Here is a 22,639-nt window from a genome sequence, read left to right as displayed (position 1 = left end):
CCGACTTTCCCCCAGGGATCTCCTGGGCTCCTGGGCTCCTTGCCGCCATTAGGAAAAACCGCGTCTTCCTCCCTCAAAGACCAGAGGGGAAGAAGAAACTCCTCCCAAACTCCTCCCAGCTTCTAGAAGCTGACGTCAGAATATTGAGGCATCCTGGGAACTTCTTAACCTGTTAAGTTCCAAACCTGACAGGATTACTAGAGGTCTGGCACCTAAGGTCAGAAAAGTGGAAATCTGTCCAAAGACCTGCTCCGACCACAACGCTTTGAAAATGGATTTGGCATTGTTACCAACCGGCTCCTTTCGATGGAAGATGAACGACAATTTATTTAGAGATCAGGAGATTATCAAAAAGGCCCAAAAAGCATTGAAAGACTATTTCGAAATAAATCTGAACACAACGGTGGAAAAAAGAACAATTTGGGACGCAAGTAAAGCAGTGATGAGAGGGTTCTTAATACAACAGAATGCTATTAAGAAAAGGAAACAAAATGAAAAGAAAGACAAGATTCTGGAAAAAATAAAAGAATTAGAAAAGAAGCTAAGAATAAATCCGAAGTCGCAGCCGATTCTGAGAGAAATTAAACTTCACCAGGCACAATATTCTAAACTGATAAATCAGGAAATAGAATGGAAGATTAAGTCAATGAAACAAAAAACGTTTGAATCGGCAAATAAATGTGGGAAACTGCTGGCTTGGCAGTTGAAGAAGAGACAAAAGTTGAACATAGTAACAAATCTAGAAATTGAAGGAAGAAATATTCAGAACCCCGTGGAAATTAGAAAATCTTTCCAGAAATATTTCAAGAAACTATATACTCAAGGGCCGCAAAATGAGGTTGAGATTGAACAATTTTTGAAAAAAAAAACAGTTTTAAAAAGTTTACACAAGAAAATAGACTACTCCTGAATAGTCAAATAACACGACAAGAAATTGAACATGCCATTCAGAACATGAAGCTGGGCAAATCTCCAGGACCAGATGGCTTGACCTCCAAGTATTACAAGACAATGAGTGACTATTTGATTCAACCTTTGATGGAGGTCAGCAATGAAATTCTGGAGGGAAAGAAGGCGCCGGAATCGTGGAAGGAAGCTTTTATCACGTTGATACCAAAATCAGAAACTGAAAAGACACAACTTAAGAACTACCGCCCCATCTCCCTTTTAAATGTGGATTACAAAATATTTGCTGATGTTTTAGCAGGCAGACTTAAAAGAGTTTTGAATGAAGTAATTCATAAGGACCAGGCTGGCTTTCTCCCAGGTAGACATATGTTTGCAAACACAAGGAACATCATTGACATTTTGGAACTTTTGCAAACAGATATAAACACTAAAGCAGTGCTGATTTTTATAGACGCGGAGAAGGCCTTTGACAACATCTCTTGGAAATTTATGAAGGGAAACTTAAAAGAAATGGGAGCGGGGCGGGGTTTTCAAAATGGGATTGATGCAATATATTCAGAACAAAAAGCAAAATTGATAGTTAACAATGTGGTAACGGAAGAATTTAAAATTGAAAAAGGAACACGACAAGGCTGCCCGATTTCCCCTCTGTTATTCATTTCAGTCCTAGAGGTGCTCCTGAACATGATTAGAGGGGACCGGCTGGTGCAGGGGATCCAGGTCGGAGCGAAACAATATAAACTAAAAGCTTTTGCAGATGACCTAGTTTTGACATTGCAGGAGCCAGAACCTAGTACGAAAAGAGTATTACAACTGATACATGATTTTGGTCAGGTGGCAGGATTTAAGCTAAATAAACAAAAAACGAAGGTGTTAGGGAAAAATATGACAGATACAGAGTCAGAACGGTTTCAGAGAGAAACAGAATTATCATTGGTGAAAAAGGTGAAGTACCTAGGGGTTAATATAACAGCCAAAAATCTGAGTCTATTTAAGGATAATTATGAAAAATGTTGGTCTGAAATTAAGAGAGACTTGGACAGTTGGGCAAAACTGAAGCTTTCTTTGTTAGGACGAATAGCTGCGATCAAGATGAATGTGCTGCCAAAGATGTTGTTTTTGTTTCAAACATTGCAAATTGTGGACAAAACGGAGTGTTTCCGGAGGTGGCAGAGAGATATTTCCAAATTTGTCTGGCAGGGCAAAAAGCCCAGAATCAAGTTTAAGATATTAACAGATGCAAAGGAAAGAGGGGGCTTTGCCCTGCCAGACTTAAGGTTGTACTATGAAGCCGCAGCTTTCTGCTGGCTAAAAGATTGGCTACTTCTCGAAGACACTGATGTGTTAGATCTGGAAGGTTATAACAATGCTTTTGGTTGGCATGCATATTTGTGGTATGACAAAGTTAAGATCAACAAGGCTTTTAAGAACCATATTGTCAGAAAAGCAGTGTTTAGTGTCTGGACAAAATACAAAGACTTATTGGAAAATAAAACTCCAAGGTGGCTCTCACCTTTGGAAGCTAAGGCCCGGAAAAGACCCAATACGGAAGCCTACTGGCCAAAATATTGGGAACTGTTAGAAAAAGATGGAGATAATTGGAAATTGCAGAGTATGGAGAAAATGAAAGATAAAGTGCGAGACTGGTTACACTACGCTCAGATTAAGGAAATTTTTAAAAGTGACAAAAAGTTAGGATTCCAGGTGGAGAAATCGAAGTTGGAAACAGAACTGTTAGAACCTAAGACTAAGGTACTTTTAAGAATGTATAACTTACTGTTGAAATGGAACACACAAAACGAAATGGTTAAGTCGGCTATGATAAAATGGGCACAGGATATTGGGCATAACATTATGTTTGAGGACTGGGAAAGGTTGTGGACCACTGGGTTGAATTTTACTGCATGTAACGCTTTGAAAGAAAATGTAATGAAAATGATATACAGATGGTACATGACCCCAGTTAAACTTGCCAAAATATACCATTCGTCTGATAACAAATGTTGGAAATGTAAAGAAAATGAAGGAACATTCTTCCACCTCTGGTGGACTTGCCCCAAAGTGAAGGCCTTCTGGGAAATGATATATAATGAGCTGAAAAAGGTATTTAAGTATACCTTTACCAAGAAACCAGAGGCCTTTCTTCTGGGCATTGTCGACCAGAAGGTGTTAAAGAAAGATAGAACATTTTTCATGTATGCAACAACAGCAGCAAGGATACTACTCGCTAAGAATTGGAAAACTCAAGATCTACCCACACTGGAAGAATGGCAGATGCAACTGATGGACTATATGCAACTGGCGGAGATGACTGGCAGAATCCGAGACCTGGGAGAAGAAAGGATTGAAGAAGATTGGAAGAAATTCAAGACTTACTTACAGAAATATTGTGATTTAGTGGAATGTTAAGAAGGATGCTTGGTTATAAATAATTGGCCATCACTAAAATAGATCAGGAATTGATGATAAGAGAGATTAAGAGAAACAAATTTGCAGGAGAATTATTTTATTGTATCTAAGTAAGTGGTTACAGATTTGGAAATAAGATGATAATTTGCTTGACAAAAACTTATTAATGATGTAAGTGGGAGCGGGAGACGTGAGGAAGTTTAAGGATATTATGAAATTTTGTTAAAACAAAGTAACAATGTTTATTATTATTGTATTCTTTTTTCTAAAAACTCTAATAAATATTTATAAAAAAAAAAAAATAAAGCTCAATCATACCTGGCACGAAAGAGCTCTGAAGCTCTCCACCTTGCTTGGATTTGACTTGTGCAATTTCAACCAGCTGCATGTGGTTGAAATTGCGCAAGTTAAATGCATGTAAGATGCAATTATACCGCTTTGGCTTTTTATGCTGCAGTATTACAAGGCTGGGGACGCAGGTGGCGCTGTGGTCTAAACCACAGAGCCTAGGACTTGCTGATCAGAAGGTTGGCGGTTGGAATCCCCGCGACGGGGTGAGCTCCTGTTGCTCGGTCCCTGCTCCTGCCAACCTAGCAGTTCGAAAGCATGTCAAAAATGCAAGTAGATAAATAGGTACCGCTCCGGCGGGAAGGTAAACGCCATTTCCGTGTGCTGCTCTGGTTCGCCAGAAGCGGCTTAGTCACACCGGCCACATGACCCGGAAGCTGTACACCGGCTCCCTTGGCCAATAAAGCGAGATGAGCGCCGCAACCCCAGAGTCGGCCATGACTGGACCTAATGGTCAGGGGTCCCTTTACCTTTATTACAAGGTTGGCTCTGGCTCAGAAACCACAGAGTCTTTGATACCATTTTGCTGCAGTATAAGAAATAGGCAAGATAAGAGGGAGGGTGGAGGGGAAGAAAACCACCACCGCTTTAAAAATCCATTTATTTCAGTTCTGTCCTCATAGATCAACAGCAAAACATTGTATTTCTGGGGTGAGGGGGACACAATAAAAACAATTCATCAATTCATCAACTTCAGCTTCTGCTTACCATTCATTTTGCAAGAGCACAAAAAAAGGCACTAGTAAGCTGAAATGTTTTTGGTCTTATTTTGGGTGCAAATCCAGGGCATTATTAATGGCTTTATACACTGGGAGGTGGGGGCTGCTGGGGTATCCTCAGTGAGTCTCCTTAGCCTACAAAAGGAGATGTGCAAAATGAGAATTTTCTTCTACAGCATCTTTCTAAAGTGTCCCATGCAAAGTGAAAAAAAACAGAGTTTGGGGGGCAGTGAATCGTTTGGCTACTTAGGGGCCCCAGCAAATGCTCAGTCCTATCATTCTCTGAAGTTTCAGCAAGCTCTCTGCATTTTTGTGCCTTCACAATCTGCTGAAAATCATACGAAGACGGAACTCATAATGCTCCACTCTGTTGCAGTTCTGTTTCTGTACGGTCAGCGCTCCTCTGTATATGAGGGAGGAATGATTCCAGGTTCTATACAGTCAACTGCACCCAGTGAGTGACCCTTTAACTCACAAATATTGTACAGGACACCACAGGCTGTAATTACAGCAGACACGTTATCTTCAGCAACTGGGAATTTGCATTTGAGACAACATCAGCATCCCTTAAAGCAACCAAATCGTGCATCTATTAAAACCGTGGCTGAATAACATTTTTTGGGGGGGCACTCTATAATTCCATCAACCCCTTCTTCTGTGAGGTATGTGTCTGCCATGAATTGGTACACCAGGGTTTCCCAGGCACAGATACCCAAATCCATTTCTTGGCAAGTTGCAGTTTACAGAAATGAAGGCATCGCGGTTTTCGCCACTCCTGCTAACTTCCAGACTGATAAAAAGTTTACACTGTGGTCTGTTCCTTGTAATGGGAACGGAATGATAGTTTTTCCTATTAGCGTGTTGATCTGATTTGTCCTGGGATAGCGTCTACCACACCGATGCAGTGGGGGAAGCCCGTTTCCCCCCACAAATTGCTCCATGATCTGCACAAAGACCAGAATAAAAGAAAGAAAGAAAACTAAAATCAGTGCTCTGCTACTGTTAGGCCGACATGCACCTGTAACACATGGCAATTCTGTAATGAGCTGCAGTTTTGGGTAGGTTGTCTCCCAGCTCTGGGATGTGATCCATGAGAGGCAATCAAGTACAACATTCCTTGCAATGCTAGAGAAGACATGCAAGTGAATGTTTGGTCCAGCCAGTTGAAACTTCCTGTTCCTCTTGGCTGCAACATCCTTCCTTCTGCATGTGATAGAAGGTGGGTGTGACCTAACCTGTCCAGGTAACAAAAGGACAAGTCACACAGCACCCTTCCCTTCTTTTTGACTTCCTTCTTCGTTTGACCAGCTTTTAGTTAGGACTGCTCTGCTAGCTCTCAGTTGGCAGAAGCACTGGGATTATTCCCCCATATGGGGTAGGTCCACATGTACATATTTGGTCCAGCGCCGAGGGCCTTCTGGCGGTTCCCTCACTGCGAGAAGCCAAGTTACAGGGAACCAGGCAGAGGGCCTTCTTGGTAGTGGCACCCGCCCTGTGGAACGCCCTCCCACCAGATGTCAAAGAGAAAAACAACTACCAGACTTTTAGAAGACATCTGAAGGCAGCCCTGTTTAGGGAAGCTTTTAATGTTTAACAGACCACTGTATTTTAATCTTTGTAGGAAGCCGCCCAGAGTGGCTGGGGAAACCCAGCCAGATGGGCAGGGTATTATTATTATTATTATTATTATTAATAATAATAATAATAATAATAATAATTACTAAGTCTGCCTTCAGGAATCCAACTGTGAACTGATGTGAGAAACTTCTTTTATTGACTTTGAATAAGATTGTGGCGTCTTTATTCTTTTAAGAGGGATTCAAGGGAACTTCCCAGGAACGTACAATTCAATCTGAGACAGGCTGAATTGTATAATAGTGAGAGGCTCACACGAGCCTGCAACCAGCTATCTGCTGTGCATGTAAAAAGGGGAATGTAACTCTGCAAACCAAAGGAACTTGCTAGCACAAGTTAAGAAGGATATTAATAAACAATATATCCTCTCCTGCCACCCTGAACATTCCCACACCAGCTTCACAAACTGGCTCAGTAGCAGATGTCTGATAGCAACCAAAACTCCAGGACCACATTTGCCATGGTGGATATCCCAACATCAAACTGAGCAGCCACTTCTCTCTAGCAGGGCACATTGGACAGCCACAAAATTCCTGGGTTTTCCCCTGCAGATATAGCTTCCTGCATTGCTGAAGCTGATATCAAAGAAGGTCTGATCTCAAAGAGGGCGGCTCATTCAGAGGTTTTTAATTCAGCGTTCATCAACCCACAGTATCATGACGAGGTTCTCTTAACAGGCAAAGCCTGATGGATAAACAGGCAGTCAGACAAGAGTTTTCCCTTTCTTTCCTTTTCCAGTTGGGGCAGGTCGCTACTACTGGGGGCATAAAATAAGCTTGCATTTCCAGGAAAATAAGAAAATGAGAGACTTTGAATACCAAGCTTTCTGGCAAGCACAAAGCAGTTAAATGCCAGGAATTGCAAGCAGGAATGTTGGAGAATTCCTCTAAAAACAGAAGCGGGAGCAGAGATTGCCACTGGCTGCTTATTTGCTCCACGTCTGGAACTAAAATCCATCCAGCGAATATAATCAGAATTTTCTGGTGTCGTTGGCTTTCAGTGTGCAAATGATATGTAATTAGTTACGTCCCACCCGCTTAATTTGCATTGTGTTTCCTTGGCACTGAAATGGATGGGGTGCAATAACGTAATTAAGCAAATGATGTAGTTTTGCCACAGCGGACAGCAAGACAGATCCTGTGGGCTTTGGCAGAAAAACTGCTGCAAAATGTAAACAGTATTGCACGTGACGAATGCAAGGTGGAACGAAAACTGACACCTTCTTACACCTCTAATTGCAAGCCGGAAGTGCCGGGAATTTGGATGGGTGTCCGAACTTCTATTCCAAATGACAATCTGCATTAAATATCAGAACTTACATGTTTTCACACCAAGTTCCTGATCCGTGTCATGTAATTGCCAGGGGTTGCAGCACTCATTACGGTGGTGTAAACTGTTCCCCTGGTAAAGAATAGGAAACGAATTGAGTCATGGTATATACCAGGGACGTCCAAATCCCAAGAGACTGAGATCTACTCACAGAACAAAAAACTGGCAGTGATCTACCCCTTTGGGGGGGGGGTGTTTCAGGTCAAAATTGTTGAGCTTTCTTTAGGGAGGAAAGTCCCGTTTTGGGGGGTTCAGGTCAAAGATGCTCTTTTGACACCGCAAAGGAGAGGGAGCCCGCAATCGACCACAATCTACCAAAACCTTCCGGGGATCAACCAGTCGACCGCGATCGACCTGTTGGACACCCCTGGTATATACTCTCGAATGGCACCCCAATCTCTGAGCACTGTGAGATTCCAGGTGTTCCAGGCACTTACCCTGGGCTTGGTTTCCTTGGAATGAGGTACAGCAGAGGCTGTACAACCTATGATGGAGAGGCTCACAGTACAGTGGTGCCTCGCAAGACGAAAAGAATCCGTTCCGCGAGTCTCTTCGTCTTCCGGTTTTTTCGTCTTGCGAAGCAAGCCCATTAGCGGCTTAGCGGATTAGCACTATTAGCGGCTTAGCGGGCTTAGCGGATCAGCTGATAAGCGGCTTAGCGGCTTAGCAGATCAGCTGATAAGCGGCTTAGCGATCAGCTGTTAAGTGGCTTAGCGGATCAGCTGATAAGCGGCTTAGCGATCAGCTGTTAAGCGGCTTAGCGGATCCGCTGTTAAGCGGCTTAGCAGCTTAGCGGATCAGCTGATAAGCAGCTTAGCGGCTTGGGAAAAAGGGGGGGAGGGGAAAAACCGTGCAGGAACTCGCAAGACATTTTCGTCTTGCGAAGCAAGCCCATAGGAAATTCGTTTTGCGAAGCACCTCCAAAACGGAAAACCCTTTCGTCTAGCGGGTTTTCCGTCTTGCAAGGCATTCGTCTTGTGGGGCACCACTGTACAGTGGTACCTCAGGTTACATACACTTCAGGTTATAGATTCTTCAGGTTACAGACTCCGCTAACCCAAAAATAGTGCTTCAGGTTAAGAACTTTGCTTCAGGATGAGAACAGAAATCGCATGGCGGCAGTGGGAGGCCCCATTAGCTAAAGTGGTGCTTCAGGTTAAAAACAGTTTCAGGTTAAGAACAGACCTCCAGAATGAACTAAGTTCTTAACCCGCGGTACCACTGTATTCATGCCCCCAAAGGGTCTTACTTCTGCCATAGCCACAGTCTTGGATCCAGCAGAAATCAGGCATGGCTCTGCCTCTCTGCTGCCCAGCCTACAGCCTGCTTCTAGAGCACACATTCCACTCTGGCTTTTGTCCTTCGAACTACCAGCAAGGCGAGAGAGGGCCCCCCACCTATTTGCCCTCTGGCACAGAGCCATTTCCTTTGTTACCTTAATGACCCATACTTAAGGGACCCTAATGGCCCTTGCCTGGCTAATTCAGCAGCTGGATCCTTGCTGGATCCCAGGAATTAAAAGGGACTCCATCATACAACCTCATCTGGCTTGGTGCCCTTGAAATGCTGCTGGATTGCAGCTCCCGTCATCACACTGGCTGGGGGCTCATGGGAGTTGTAGTCCAGCAACATCTGGAGGGCACCATGTCAGCTAGTCCTGCCATAGAGATATTGATAGGCCAGCCTCCAGGTGTTGCTGAACTACAACTCCCATAATGCCTAGCCATTAGCCATGCTTGCAAGGGCTGATGGGATTTGCAGTCCAACAACATTTGGTGGGGACAGAGGTTCCCCATCCGAGGCCTAAAGGAAGGCGGGCAGGGTGGAATCCAAACCTATTATAGAAAAAATGCAAACAAAACTTACTCATTTAAGACTGGATAGACTGACAATACCTGGAAAAAACCAAAATGAAACGAAAGGAGTCCATTTATTTATGTATTTAAAAGCCTTTCTAGACAGCTGAAGCTTTTAAAACGCTGAAGGGGGTTACATTCTGAGACACCACGTGCACCAGTGAAATCACGTATATTTAAAACACAATTGAAAAAGCCTGCAAGCGACACAAGAAATACCAACAGTGGAAGATTGGCAGATGAAGATGATGGATTTTTCAGAGCTAGCTGACCTGATGGGAAGAGTCCACGACCAGAAGGAGGAGGATTACCAGGAGGAATGGACGAAATTTAAAGACTATTTAGTTAAAGATGTTAACTTAATTGGAAAGCTTGCAAATATCAGATAGGCTTAGGATTTAAATATGTAATGTGATTAACTAATATGTTTAATGCCAAGTTTGGAAGAAAGAAAGATGTTAAGTCATTAAGTTAATTTTATAAGAACATTGGTTTTGGAAAACTGTTAAAATGATACACAGTGAAATTCAACCAGGGGGATATGAGAAGTCAATTAACAATGTTACTAAGATTGGTTTAAATAGGCTGAGATTTACGTTTGTTTGTATATTTGTTTGTTTAAAAAATTTATTGGAAAACTAATAAAAAAATTAAGGGGGAAAAAAATAAGGAAAAGCCTGAAAGCACCCTGTCCCATCCTGCCTCTTTTTTAAAGCTCTTGGGTCACTTCTGGGTTCAGTGTGCTGTGCTTATACAGGGTAGCTCATAAATGAAGGGTTTCCCTGTAATAACAGGGTCTAATCTTGTGGGCCATGGAAAGCCTGGGCAAAAAGAAAGGCCTTTACAAGACACACAAAGCAACTGATGGATGGCAGTTCATTTATGCCAAAAGGAAGGGCCTTCCTGAGTACAGGGGCAATGGCACCTGTATGTGTCAGGGACCCTGTTGAGGAGGGGTGCGCTGAGGAGGAATGGTGGGAGCCTCCCCCTCCCCCAGATCTTGAATTTTCCCAAGAGCAGGAGGACAGTGTAGATTTGGAACAGTGGTTTGCAGAGGGGCATAGTTCAGAAGGCAGAAGCTGGGAAATGCTGGATGGGGAACAGCTAGGAGAAGAAACACGGGAAGAGAGAGGGTTAACAGATTCACCGTCTCTGGGAAGCATTCACATACACACACCCCTTGTCTCCAAAGTTATTGACAGCTCAGAAAGTGTCAGCACAGAAAGCACAGAGGGTACAAGCTCAGATTACAAGACGTAGGAGTGGTGTAGACTATTAGGGATGGAGGGGGTGTTAGCCTTAATTGGGAGCACCGCCATTCTGGGAGATGTGTTCTTTGTTCTCTCGCTGTGATTATTAAAGTTTCTAACTGGTAAGAAGACTCCTTTTCCTTTGTTCTGCTTATCTACAACCATGGGGGAGAAAGCTGGTTCCCTGAAGCCTGCCATTTGCAAAGGCACCCCAAGAGGTAATCGCTCAACCCCTTAACTGAAATTAGGCATTAAAGAAGCACTGCGTTGCAGCCAATACAATACGCTCTGGTGTGTGTGTGTTACCCCGAAAAAGGTTCTCGTTTGCAAATGTGGCAAACCTTGAAAAATCCCAAGAGAGAACTATCCTAACGTAAAGACCTCAAAAAAAGTGAGTTTTGTTTTGTTTATAAAATGAGCAGGATGTAAAACGGAAGACTTACTTTGTAGAGAGACTCGATATTAATATTCTTCTGTCCGGTGGCATTCAGTGCTTTCATGGCTTGGGTTCTGCAGAGTAACAATAAAACCATTTCATATCGGAGGTAAAAGGTGTTGGAGTGTTTTGCGATTCTCCTTGCCCATGCAAAAATAAAATAATAAAAGAACAGCAGTCTTGCTCTGTGAGATCCGTTTCGATTGACGCAGCCTGACAACCCTAAGGTAAAGGGACCCCTGACCATTAGGTCCAGTCATGATCGTCTCTGGGGTTGCAGCGCTCATCTCGCTTTATTGGCTGAGGGAGCCGGTGTACAGCTTCCGGGTCATGTGGCCAGCATGACTAAGCCGCCTCTGGCGAACCAGAGCAGCACACGGAAATGCCGTTTACCTTCCCGCCAGAGCAGTACCTATTTATCTACTTGCACTTTGACGTGCTTTTCAACTGCTAGGTTGGCAGGAGCAGGGACTGAGCAACGGGAGCTCACCCCGTCACGGGGATTCGAACCGCCGACCTTCTGATCAGCAAGTCCTAGGCTCTGTGGTTTAACCCACAGCGCCACCCGTGTCCCTCTGACAAACCTACCTATGCACAAAAGGGAGATATTCCAACTGTGGAAGTATAACAAAGTATGCATATACAGTTCCTTTTCTTCTTTCTTTAAAATAAGATAATCTTGACACAATTTACCTCCCAGCAAAACATACGGTACCTTCGATGATCTAGAGGAGGAGGGGTTGTCCAGTGATCGTAGTTTGTCTCTACCCGGTACCACCTACATAAAATGAACATTAAAACTTTATCACTGTATCCTTTTGCCATATGGGTATAAGGTACTCAATTTTTTTTTAAAGGGGGGATTAGTTCCCTCAAAAAGCTTTTCAGACCTACTGTCTGTAAGGTCTAGAACATTCATTGGTTCAAGCCACTAAAATTAAGGAACAAGATCCAGGGAGGTCCATTAATTTCAGCGGCTGTTCTCTGAGCAAAACTTAAGTTGATTACCACAATACGTGAAGGTGCTTTTTGTATTTTGTTACCCAGAATACCTGTGTTGTTTCTGCTGTATTCATGATGAGAGCTGTGGTTACTGTAAGTAAAACATTTTAACTTACTAAAGGTTGTAGTCTATTCACTCCGAGAGGGATAGACGAGGGGGAAGAATGGTAAGCGCTTAATACTGGGACATTGTACACAGAATCTGGAGACCATCCAGGTCATCTTCTGATCTTTGCCTAACAGCAAAAGGTCAATTTTTTTCTTTTGCGGGAGGTCGGGGAGCCTCACCAGTAGGGGATCAATGATCCCACTACGTGCCTCTTCATAAAAGGGACATCTAAAGAACAAGTGTTCTGGGCTTCCTATCTCTCCCAATGGACAGGTGCAAAGTCTCTGAGCATAGGGGACTTTTCTAAAGGCTCCATCCAGGACCGGCGAGGGAAGAGCCGAACTTCTGGTGAGTGTAAAGGCCCTTCTTGCATTTCTAGATACGAGAAAGAAGAGATATGCTGCCGGTGCGGCTATATCTCTCTCGATTTCTCCAATTTTATAGTCGGGGCTCCTTGCGCAGTCCTGTTGTCTCTCGGTGTCTAATATTCTTTGCCTGACCGTAGCTTTTGCCTGGCCCAAGCCCAGACTTAGAAGGGCTTGAGGGGCAAAACCCAGTTTCCGGAGGGTGTTCAGGACTGCAGTCTGCCAGCCTGACTGGAACTGGTCGCAGAGGATCAATGGGGCTATCCCGTGGGGGAGCAGATTCAATGTCAGCCATTTGTAGATTAATGTTAGGCAGATGCTAGCCTCCACTCTCATTATCATATGGTTTTGTTTTTGTTTGTTTGTTTTATCCTGGTCTGTGACCGTAATAAAGTTCATTCATACTGGGACATTTAAAGGTGTAACAATCTATATTCCCCGTGCTTTGCAAATACTGCATAGATTTGTGTTTTAAACTCTGCTGGGGGCTATTTCGGCTAAAGAGTGAATCAGGCCCCATACACTTTTTGAATTCAGGCAGTCAGCCGTTTTTTCTCTGTGATTCCCCCACACATGGGGGGAGCACTTCACAATTACTGGTGCTCCCCAGTTATTTATTTCCCAACACTCTGCCCTGCTCATAAGACACCAAGGGGCAATTATACCCCTCCATCTACAAATTCATAACTTGTTTCCTACAAAACCCAGGGTTACAAAATTTCACGCTTACCCTCCGGTCAGAGGATCCAAGGGCCAAATATCGACTGGACCGCTTCTCCTTCTCGTAATGACTGCCCCTTCCCCGGGCTTTGTGCCCCCAATGATGAAGTAGACGTTTGCTATAATCGGTGTCTTGGACAGCATGAGAGCGGCAGCCTCAAAGTTCTCAGCTTCACTCAAAACCTGCAGCAAAGCAGAAACAAGAGTGGGCATTTTGGACTGTTATGTACTGAGCTGAATAGGATCCAAATGCAGCAGTCTGATTAGTCCTAGAACAACAGGATCCAAATGCAGCAGTCTGATTGGTCCTAGAACAATAGGATTCAGAATGCAGCAGTCTGATTGGTCCTAGAACAATGCAGCAGTATGATTGGTCCGCAGGAGCCACCCAATCCAGCTCCAGGTGGAAGTGAATCCGCAACCTGATTGGCCTACAGGAGAATCCAGGAATTAGCCAATCACGTGCAGCCCATTGTGTAAATAATGTATATAAAGCAGATATTTTGGGGGAACTTTCATTCCTCCTCACCACTATGAGCTGAATAAAGAGCATGAAATCCACACTCGACTCCGAGTATATTTCATGGACTGGAAGGTCCACACCATGAGGGGGCTCCTGTGCCTTTAAGGGTTGCATAAAAGGCACAGCTTTTCCCATCACAGGGCTGTAGAGCTGGGAGAAGTCACAGAAGCCCCACTTTGGGTCTGGAGCTGGCAAACCTGCAAACATTTATCACACTGCGCATTATCCCAAGGCTCCAGAACTAACCGAGTTGCTGCTTATCAGAATCCTGAAAACCTGAATTCCCATTTTAAGGAAGCAAGTTTCTAGTCCTCATATTTCACAGAATCATAGAAGAGACCTCTGTGCAATGCAGGAATCTCGACTAAAGTATCCTTGACAGGTGGGCATCCGATATCTGCTTAAAAGCCTCCAAGGAAGGAAAGTTTGCAGAGCTAAGCTGAAAAGCACCAAGGGCAGAGCGCCTGAAACAGCTGGCAAGCAAAACAAGCCTCAGAATGATGTTTGTTTTTAACTGGCACATTTAGCAACCTGAAACAGGTTTCAACAGAGGATGCAAAGATTGTTGTTTGAGATCTGTGCTGATGAAAAGTGACTTCAAAGCTGAATGTCATGACATCTGAAAGAAATTTACTTTTGCTGCAATGGTTTGAGTTCTATCAAGAAAACCGAGTGTTGTTGGTCTTGAAACGCATATTTTTAAGGACCCCACCCTCTATTCTTGCAATTGTGGCTTCTTTTAAACTGTTTTAAATGTTGCATTTTAAAGTGTTGGGACCTCCCCTGGAGCCTCAAGGTGAAGGACAGGCAATAAAGAAAGATGCCTTAAGTCCCTGTCAAGGAAAAAGGTGGGGTATAAATAAATAAATTAAGATTAAATAATAATAATAATAATAATAATAATAATAATAATAATAATAATAGATTTGGAGGGCACCATGCTGGCTTCTCCTGCTCTCAGAAAAAACCCAAAACGAAACCATCTGTGACAGGAAGCACGGAAAATATCTTAATAAATAAGAGAAATAAACTAAATGCACATTTCTCCCATTTGTAATAGCCCCCTCCACCCAAAAAAACCACCCTTGCAAATTCTTAGATGTACTGGGCAGGGACCATTCTTTTTCTGCGCTACACAAATTATAACATTTCTGAACCTTCACCACCCCTAGAACTATTTTACAAAGCAACGTTATCTGTTCAATCGTAAAAAGAGAGAGGAAAGATTAATTAACACTTGGATTTTCAGCAACTTGGTGGTTAGTGAGCAACAAATCTGAAAAGAGTGAAACTTTGGCTACTTACAGTCCTGGCCAGCCAGCTGGCCGGAGAATTTCGATTCAGGAAAGTGGCAATTGCAGTCTCCCACCATGCGCCACGATCTATAAGAGCGTGTAAGGGGAAGAGAAACGCCTCGTGAGAATCAGCCGTCACAAACATAGGCCGTTTCCTCCTATTGCTTCAGTGCTTAAGAGCTCCCATCCCAAATGGCCAGAATGAATATAAAAAGCATTTCTTCAAAGCGAAATAAAATCACAGAACAGACCATAGACAGAGTGGCAGTGCTTAGCTGGCCTCCCTCCACCTGCATGATGGGGGCGTATTGATAGGGAGGAGGAGTAAGGGAGTGGCAAGGTCAACGTAGTGCAAACTTGCCAGCAGAGCCCACCTGGTGCTCCTGGCACTGCGTAAGTTGCGGGCCTTGCCCCTCCTCCTCCTGGTACATCACAGCAAAGATGGTGACAGGAGGTCAGGTAAGCACTGTTATCCTGCCCGCTGTGGGAGGACCAGGCCCATTATTTTTGTTATTGCAATGTACTATATACATTACCCAAGTACAGTCGTACCTCGGAAGTCGAACAGAATCCGTCCTGGAAGTCTGTTCGACTTCCGAAACATTTGACTTCCAACGCGCAGCTTCTGATTGGCTGCAGGAAGCTCCAATCAGAAACTGTAGAAGCCCCATCGGACGTTCAGATTCCCCAAAAAAATAAAAAACCAGAACACTCGCTGGTTCAGGAGTCAGATCATTCGACTACCAAGGCATTTGGGAGCCGAGGAACGACTATATACTGTATAATGCATTGCCCATATTGTTCAGAATGCAACAGAACTGCCCGTTTTTTGTCTGCAAGCCTTGAACTTCATTCCTGGGGGTGGGAGCTATATATCAGGGCCTCCTTAGCGGTGGCTCCCCATTTATGGAACTCCCAGGCAAAGTCTCGTCTTTCCCCCCAGTTACTATTTCCAAAAAAGAAAGCTAAAGAGGTTCCTATCTGTCCAGGTGTTTTGGCTTATGAAGTGTAAAAGGGTGAAGGTAAAGGGACCCCTGACAATTAAGTCCTGTCGCGAACGACTCTGGGGTTGCGGCGCTCATCTTGCTTTACAGGCCGAGGGAGCCGGCATTTGTCCACTTCTGCAGACAGTTTTTCCGGGTCATGTGGCTAGCATGACTAAGCCGCTTCTGGCAAAACCAGAGCGGCGCACGGATACACCATTTACCTTCCCGCTGGAGCGGTACCTATTTATCTACTTGCACTGTGTACTTTCAAACTGCTAGCTTGGCAGGAGCTGGGACCGAACAATGGGAGCTCACCCCATCACGGGGATTCGAACTGCCGACCTTTTGATCGGCAAGCCCAAGCGGCACAGTGGTTTAACCCACAGCGCCACCCACACTGTGTATGAAGTGTACTATTTTCCAAATGTGGCCGTACCGATATGTATCACGGATGTTGCGCTATGTTTTACTGTAATTTTCTGGTTTTAATTATGGTTTTCTCTCTTTAACATTCTTTTAATTTTTATTTTTTAAAAAATCTACATTATGCTCCAGAATGGGAGTGGGGAGGGAATCAAAGTGGAGCTGACATTTTTCTGTAGGATGTGGCAGAAATGTGATTCTTCTGTTCATGAAGAATGAAATCTGCTTACCTCTTGCGTCTCCAGAAAATGTAAACTTATACGGACTTTGTCCTGTCCATATACCAACGTAACCGAAAAATGTAGTGCCTCTGAATTTTACCTAAAAATAAAAAGGACACAGAATGGACTGTAGTTAACCATAACTGCTTTTAATGCAAAGCACATCCCAAAACATGATCAGGTATGTAAGTAATTTAACTTCCAGAAAACAGAGACCTTTATCTGAATGTAAACTGAAGCTCTAATACTTAAAATGCTTTAGCTCAGGATTTAGGAAGAAAAGGTTAAAATTCAATCTCTCTCATTTACTAATGCAAAAAAACAATGAGGGGAAAGCTCCAAAAACATTATTATCTCTCTAGAGCTCGCCTGCATTATTTGACTTTGCTAAAACCTTGATCATTGGGCCACAGTGTTTGTGGCTTATGGGAATTGCAGCTCAACTATACCTGGGCTGCAAACATGCTGCACATTTAGAACACACCCCAAGAGCCCTTTGAACTGCAGTTTACCCCCTCACACAGCTACAATTCCCAGCACCCTTAGCAAACTACAGTTCCCAGAATCCTTTGGGGGATGTCATGCACTTTAAATGTGCCAAGCATATGCAGAAGTGGAAGGTGCCCCCATTTCTGCCCTAGGCAGTCAGGTGTCTAAATCTCACACCTCACCTCCCCCTGTGGAAAATATGACTGACACTATTGCAGAATCCTGGATAATAGAGAATCTAAAAAGCAACCTGGCAAAAATGCATGCTCCCTGTGCTTCTCGCAGTGATACTTAACTGCTGCCAAGAGCTTTCTATACCTAAGGTAAGGTAAAGGTACCCCTGCCCATACAGGTCAGTCTTGCCAGACTCTGGGGTTGTGCGCCCATCTCACTCAAGAGGCCGGGGGCCAGCGCTGTCTGGAGACACTTCCGGGTCACGTGCCCAGCGTGACATCGCTGCTCTGGCGAGCCAGAGCCGCACACGGAAACGCCGTTTACCTTCCAGCTAGAAAGCGGTCCCTATTTATCTACTTGCACCCGGGGGTGCTTTTGAACTGCTAGGTTGGCAGGCGCTGGGACCAAGCAACGGGAGCACACCCCACCGCAGGGATTTGAACCACCAACCTTTCGATCGGCAAGCCCTAGGCGCTGAGGCTTTTACCCACAGCGCCACCCGCGTCCCATTTCTATACCTGCCCATTCTTTAAAAAGTCCACATTTATGGTTGTCTTCTGAAAAATGTCGAGAAAGGGTGCATCCAGATTCCGGCCATGATAAATGCTCCCGTTAGTGTCCTGAGCGATGACACTGGTGCAGTATCTGTGAGATAAGAAAACAAGAGTGAAGAGATTAGATTGGAAAATTTTCAGACAGGATTGATGGAAGTCAAAAAATTGAATAAGATGTAAAAGTATGTTTAATTACTTTTGAAAATGATATGCTAAAAAACTAATAAAAAAATTATATGGAAAAAGCAAAACAGTGGCGTAGAAAAAGAGGACACTCACAAAAAGAACATGTTTTCCCTGACACTTCGTCTAGAAAACAAGCACGAGGGAGGGCAAACAATGATGAGAGACTGAACCAAGGAGGGGTTCCCAAGAGGGGGAAGCTCAGTTTCACACACTGATTTGGTGTGGCCAGCCAATTCTTTGGCTACGGACTTCTAGGAAGATTGCTCCCTCTAACAGAGAACTCAAATGGTGAGTGCCAACAGAAATGGGGCCCAAAACCAGAGGGTTGTATTAGCATTGTCATTAGAAATTGAAGGTTTGTCAAAGTACAATATTTACCTACCTACCTACCTACATATGTGCACACAAGTAGCTGGGAGTGTTTAATTCTGCCCAAACATTTTTAGAAACCAAAAAATATTGAGACCTTCAAATTGATAGTGCAATTATATGAGCTTGGACCCGCCACGCCAAAAAAAACCAGGTGAAATCATGCCAAAGCCACATTTTGGTCCGCCATCTTGATTCAAAATGGCCCCTGGCATCCAAACATCAACAAAGACTGCCGCCTCCACTTTGGGAACCAATATCTTGAGAAGCAGCTGAAGTGATGCTAAAGAAACAGAGAAAGTCACACTAATGTGATGTTTTCGTTTGCCATATTGATTCAAAATGGCGGCCAGCTTCCAATCACTGATGCAAAAGAGCACTCCCATGCATTTGTGGTGTTGGTATTTTAATGCTGGTATTTTATTCTGCTCTGATATGATACTCTTTTATGTATTGTGCGTTAATATATTTCTTTTTAAAAAATCTTATTTCCTCACTTGAAAGGCGCTCTGAGAACAGTGGCTGCAGAGCTTGTAAAGATTTAAATTTAAATTAAAAAGAAATCTGAGCACGTGTGTTTTTAAGTTTGCACAGAGAGGGAAAACCCCACTTCTCCCCACACAACAGATGATTGTACTAATGTTTTCATTCATCTTTCATTGACAGATAAAACAAACAAGGAAAGATTCCTTGCACCAGCGGGCTCCTCTTCACCAATATCAAGAACACTTACGTGGTAATTTCGTAGGCCAAGTTGAGGAGCAAGCCATCCCCAACGTTCAGCCCCAGGGCTTGGCAGAGTCCCCGGATCTCGCCTGCAAACGGCTGAGGGACAAAGGATTCTATTTCTTCTGCCAGAGGCCGGATAATCGCATGAACCCACTTGGGAACCACTTTGCTGCAATGCAAGACAAGAAAACAGTACATCAAGTATCTAAAGGGCTGCCGCATGGGAGAAGGAACAAGCTTGTTTTCTCCTACTCTGGGTGGTAGAACCCAACGGGGGCCACCTGGCTGCGGAATACAGTCACACCTCGGGTTACAGATGGTTCAGGTTGTGCGTTTTCAGGTTACAGACAAGCTGAAACCCGGAAGTACCGGAATGGGTTACTTTCGGGTATCAGCGCTTGCAGAAGCGCCGAATCGCAACCCGTGCATGTGCAGACGCGGCGCTGTGGGTTGCGAACGTGATCCGTGTGGGAGGCATGTTTGCAACCCGAGCATCCACTGGGCCCCACTCTCTTGGGGCCCCCCAAAAAATTTAAAGGGGAAAAAACCTGGATGTACATTTCCAAAATACAGTGGTACCTCGGGTTACATACACTTCAGGTTACAGACGCGTCAGGTTACAGACTCCGCTAACCCAGAAATAATACCTTGGATTAAGAACTTTGCTTCAGGGTGAGAACAGAAATCGTGCACCGGCGGCGCGGTGGCAGCAGCGGGAGGCCCCATTAGCTAAAGTGGTGCTTCAGGTTAAGAGCAGTTTCAGGTTAAGAACGGACCTCCGGAACGAATTAAGTACTTAACCCGAGGTACCACTGTATAAGATAAAAAACAAATAAAATAAAACCTACATACAGCAATAGTGTTTTGTGTTGTGCAGGCTCCTGTGATGTAAGTAATGGGCCCCGCCTGCTAGCCTGCTCCCTAAAATATCACAGGTTTGCTCATTTCTATATAAAGGGTGCCTACATTCTGCATGTGCAAATGGCTTTAGATACCTATTTGGTCCATAAATTACCATGTAGTATTTATTCAACACAAAAAAACAGCAACAATTTGTTGTTGACAAAGGACTGCTGGACATAGAAAGGGCCCCAATACCTGCAGTAGTTTTAGGGCAGGGATGTCCAAAGTCTGTTTCAGGGGCCTAATCCGGCAGTTTATTTCCTGGGGTAAGATCCTAAAAAAAACCTTAACAACTTCAACCCTAAAAAAATAGCTCAACAATTTCAATCCTAAAAAAAGCACAACTTTGGTTGGCCCTTTGTTTGGCCCTCACGGCCCTTCACTTCATCAAATCTGGCCCTCTTTGAAAAAAACTTTGGACACCACTGGCTTAGGGACTCGGCAAACCTAAATCCGGCCCTGCAGGTGAGGGTATCTGACGAAGACGGGGCTCTAGGGCAGGGGTCAGCAAACTTTTTCAGCAGGGGGCCAGTCCACTGTCCCACAAACCTTGTGGGGGGCCAGACCATATTTTGGGGGGGAAATTAAAAATGAATGAATTCCTATGCCCCACAAATAACCCAGAGATGCATTTTAAATAAAAGCACACATTCTGCTTATGTAAAAACACGCTGATTCCTGGACTGATTGCGGGCTAGATTTAGAAGGTGATTGGGCCGGATCCGGACCCCTGGCCTTAGTTTGCCTACCCATTCTCTAGGATTGAGTGGAGACCAATAGTGCGTCACAGGTGGCGCTGTGGGTTGAACCACAGAACCTAGGACTTGCCGATCAGGAGGTCGGCGGTTCGAATCCCCGCGACGGGGTGAGCTCCCGTTGCTTGGTCCCTGCTCCTGCCAACCTAGCAGTTTGAAAGCACGTCAAAGTGCAAGTAGATAAATAGGTACCACTCCGGCAGGAAGGTAGACGGCATTTCCATGCGCTGCTCTGGTTCGCCAGAAGCGGCTTAGTCATGCTGGCCACATGGCTTAGTCATGCTGTACAGCAGCTCCCTCAGCCAATAAAGCGAGATGAGCGCCGCAACCCCAGAGTCGCCACGACTGGACCTAATGGTCAGGGGTCCCTTTAATAGTGCGTCAAGCGGTCAAGCCCAGAGCTGGATCCGGCCACCCTCTTTCAGAAGTTCATATGAACCAGGATTACAAGTAAGGAAAAAGGAGCAGAGAGACTAACGCCCCTGACCCAAATCCCCCTCCCGGTTTGCACTCACTCGATGAGCTGCACGAAAGCCTCTCGGAGCAGCGCCGGGTCGAAGTGGAGCCGCAGGACCGGCAGCCAGCGCTCCTCGGGGGGGCTGTCCAAGCTGACATTGCAATGCACGGGCGCGGGCACCTCGGTCCTCGCCGACCCCTGGGGGGCAGCAGCCCCACCGCACAGCAGCAGCAGGAGCGGGAGGGCGAAGGGGAGCCGCGCAAACCCGCCCCGCGGGCGCAGCCCTCGCTCCATTGATGCGCGCGAGCAAAGGCGGCTCTTCAAAGAAGCCCGGGCTGCGCGTGGGAGGCGAGTTTAAGATTATGGGAGGCGACGGGGGCGGAGCCCAAAGTGCTCTAACCGCAACGAGGGACGCCGCTTTGCAATGTTCATTGCATAAGGGGATATACAAGCGCGTCTTCTGATATCGGGGTGTGGTGAGAAAGCACGGCTTGGCTAATAGTCTGCACATTTTTGTGTGTGTGTCCCCCATTTTTAATTTTGACAAAGTAATAATCATAAATAAATAAGAATAAAAATGTGCGCAACACCACCGTGAGCCATTCCATTGTAACTATCCAACCTCCCAAAACTTCAACACCTGTTGCGACAGTTTGACCCCTTTCCGTTTTAGCAGTAGGGATTCTACAAACACCTTCCATAGCTCCTCAAAATCATTTCTCCTGCGTATTCCTTAATGGCACGTGTTAATTTATCATCATTAATAGCTATATCCCACGCCTCTTTATAGTCGGCGCGTTTTAAAGCGCTTTGGTTTTTTTGCACTCCCACCCGCTTTAACAGCTGCGGGGTGGGCAGGCAGTAATTCAACAGGTGAAGCTTTCCAGGGCATGGTTGGAGGTGGGCAGGCAGTAATTCAACAGGTGAAGCTTTTCACTGCATGGTTGGTGGTGGGCAGGCAGTAATTCAACAGGTGAAGCTTTCCACTGCATGGTTGGAGGTGGGCAGGCAGTAATTCAACAGGTGAAGCTTTTCACTGCATGGTTAGTGGTGGGCAGGCAGTAATTCAACAGGTGAAGCTTTCCACTGCATGGTTGGTGGTGGGCAGGCAGTAATTCAACAGGTGAAGCTTTCCACTGCATGGTTGGAGGTGGGCAGGCAGTAATTCAACAGGTGAAGCTTTTCACTGCATGGTTGGTGGTGGGCAGGCAGTAATTCAACAGGTGAAGCTTTCCACTGCATGGTTGGTGGTGGGCAAGGCAGTAATTTGACAGGTGAAGCTTTCCACTGCATGGTTGGCGGCTCAAAGGCAGGAGTACCTTGCATTGAAAAGCAGGAAAGCGGAGGAGTGCAAGGTTTATCTGTTATCTGTTACTATTCAACATAGGACCCAACTCTTCGCCCCCCCCTCCCATAAAATATTTGATGGGGCTGCCCCACCCCCAGTGGATGGGCATTGCCATTCAAATAGTGTGTGTGCAGTGTCAT

The 22,639-nt window shown here is 44.9% G+C and overlaps 1 protein-coding gene across 1 annotated transcript; it reads right to left on the bottom strand.

The window, feature by feature from the left end:
• Positions 1-4,253: 4,253 nt before the first annotated feature.
• On the bottom strand, positions 4,254-21,504 carry LOC144328835 (N-acylethanolamine-hydrolyzing acid amidase-like). Its single transcript, XM_077933746.1, has 11 exons — positions 21,210-21,504; positions 19,041-19,205; positions 17,717-17,843; positions 16,545-16,635; positions 14,916-14,992; positions 13,098-13,270; positions 11,607-11,669; positions 10,899-10,965; positions 9,216-9,244; positions 7,340-7,421; positions 4,254-5,329 (listed from the first exon to the last, which is right to left on the bottom strand). The coding sequence occupies exons 1-10, from the start codon at positions 21,443-21,445 to the stop codon at positions 7,346-7,348; spliced, it is 1,104 nt and encodes a 367-aa protein (XP_077789872.1). The 5' UTR covers positions 21,446-21,504; the 3' UTR covers positions 4,254-5,329; positions 7,340-7,345.
• Positions 21,505-22,639: the final 1,135 nt, after the last annotated feature.

Source organism: Podarcis muralis, chromosome 9 (genome assembly GCF_964188315.1).
Source record: "Podarcis muralis chromosome 9, rPodMur119.hap1.1, whole genome shotgun sequence".
In the NCBI taxonomy this organism is placed as follows: Eukaryota; Metazoa; Chordata; class Lepidosauria; order Squamata; family Lacertidae; genus Podarcis; species Podarcis muralis.
This window is presented reverse-complemented; position numbering and strand designations above follow the sequence as displayed.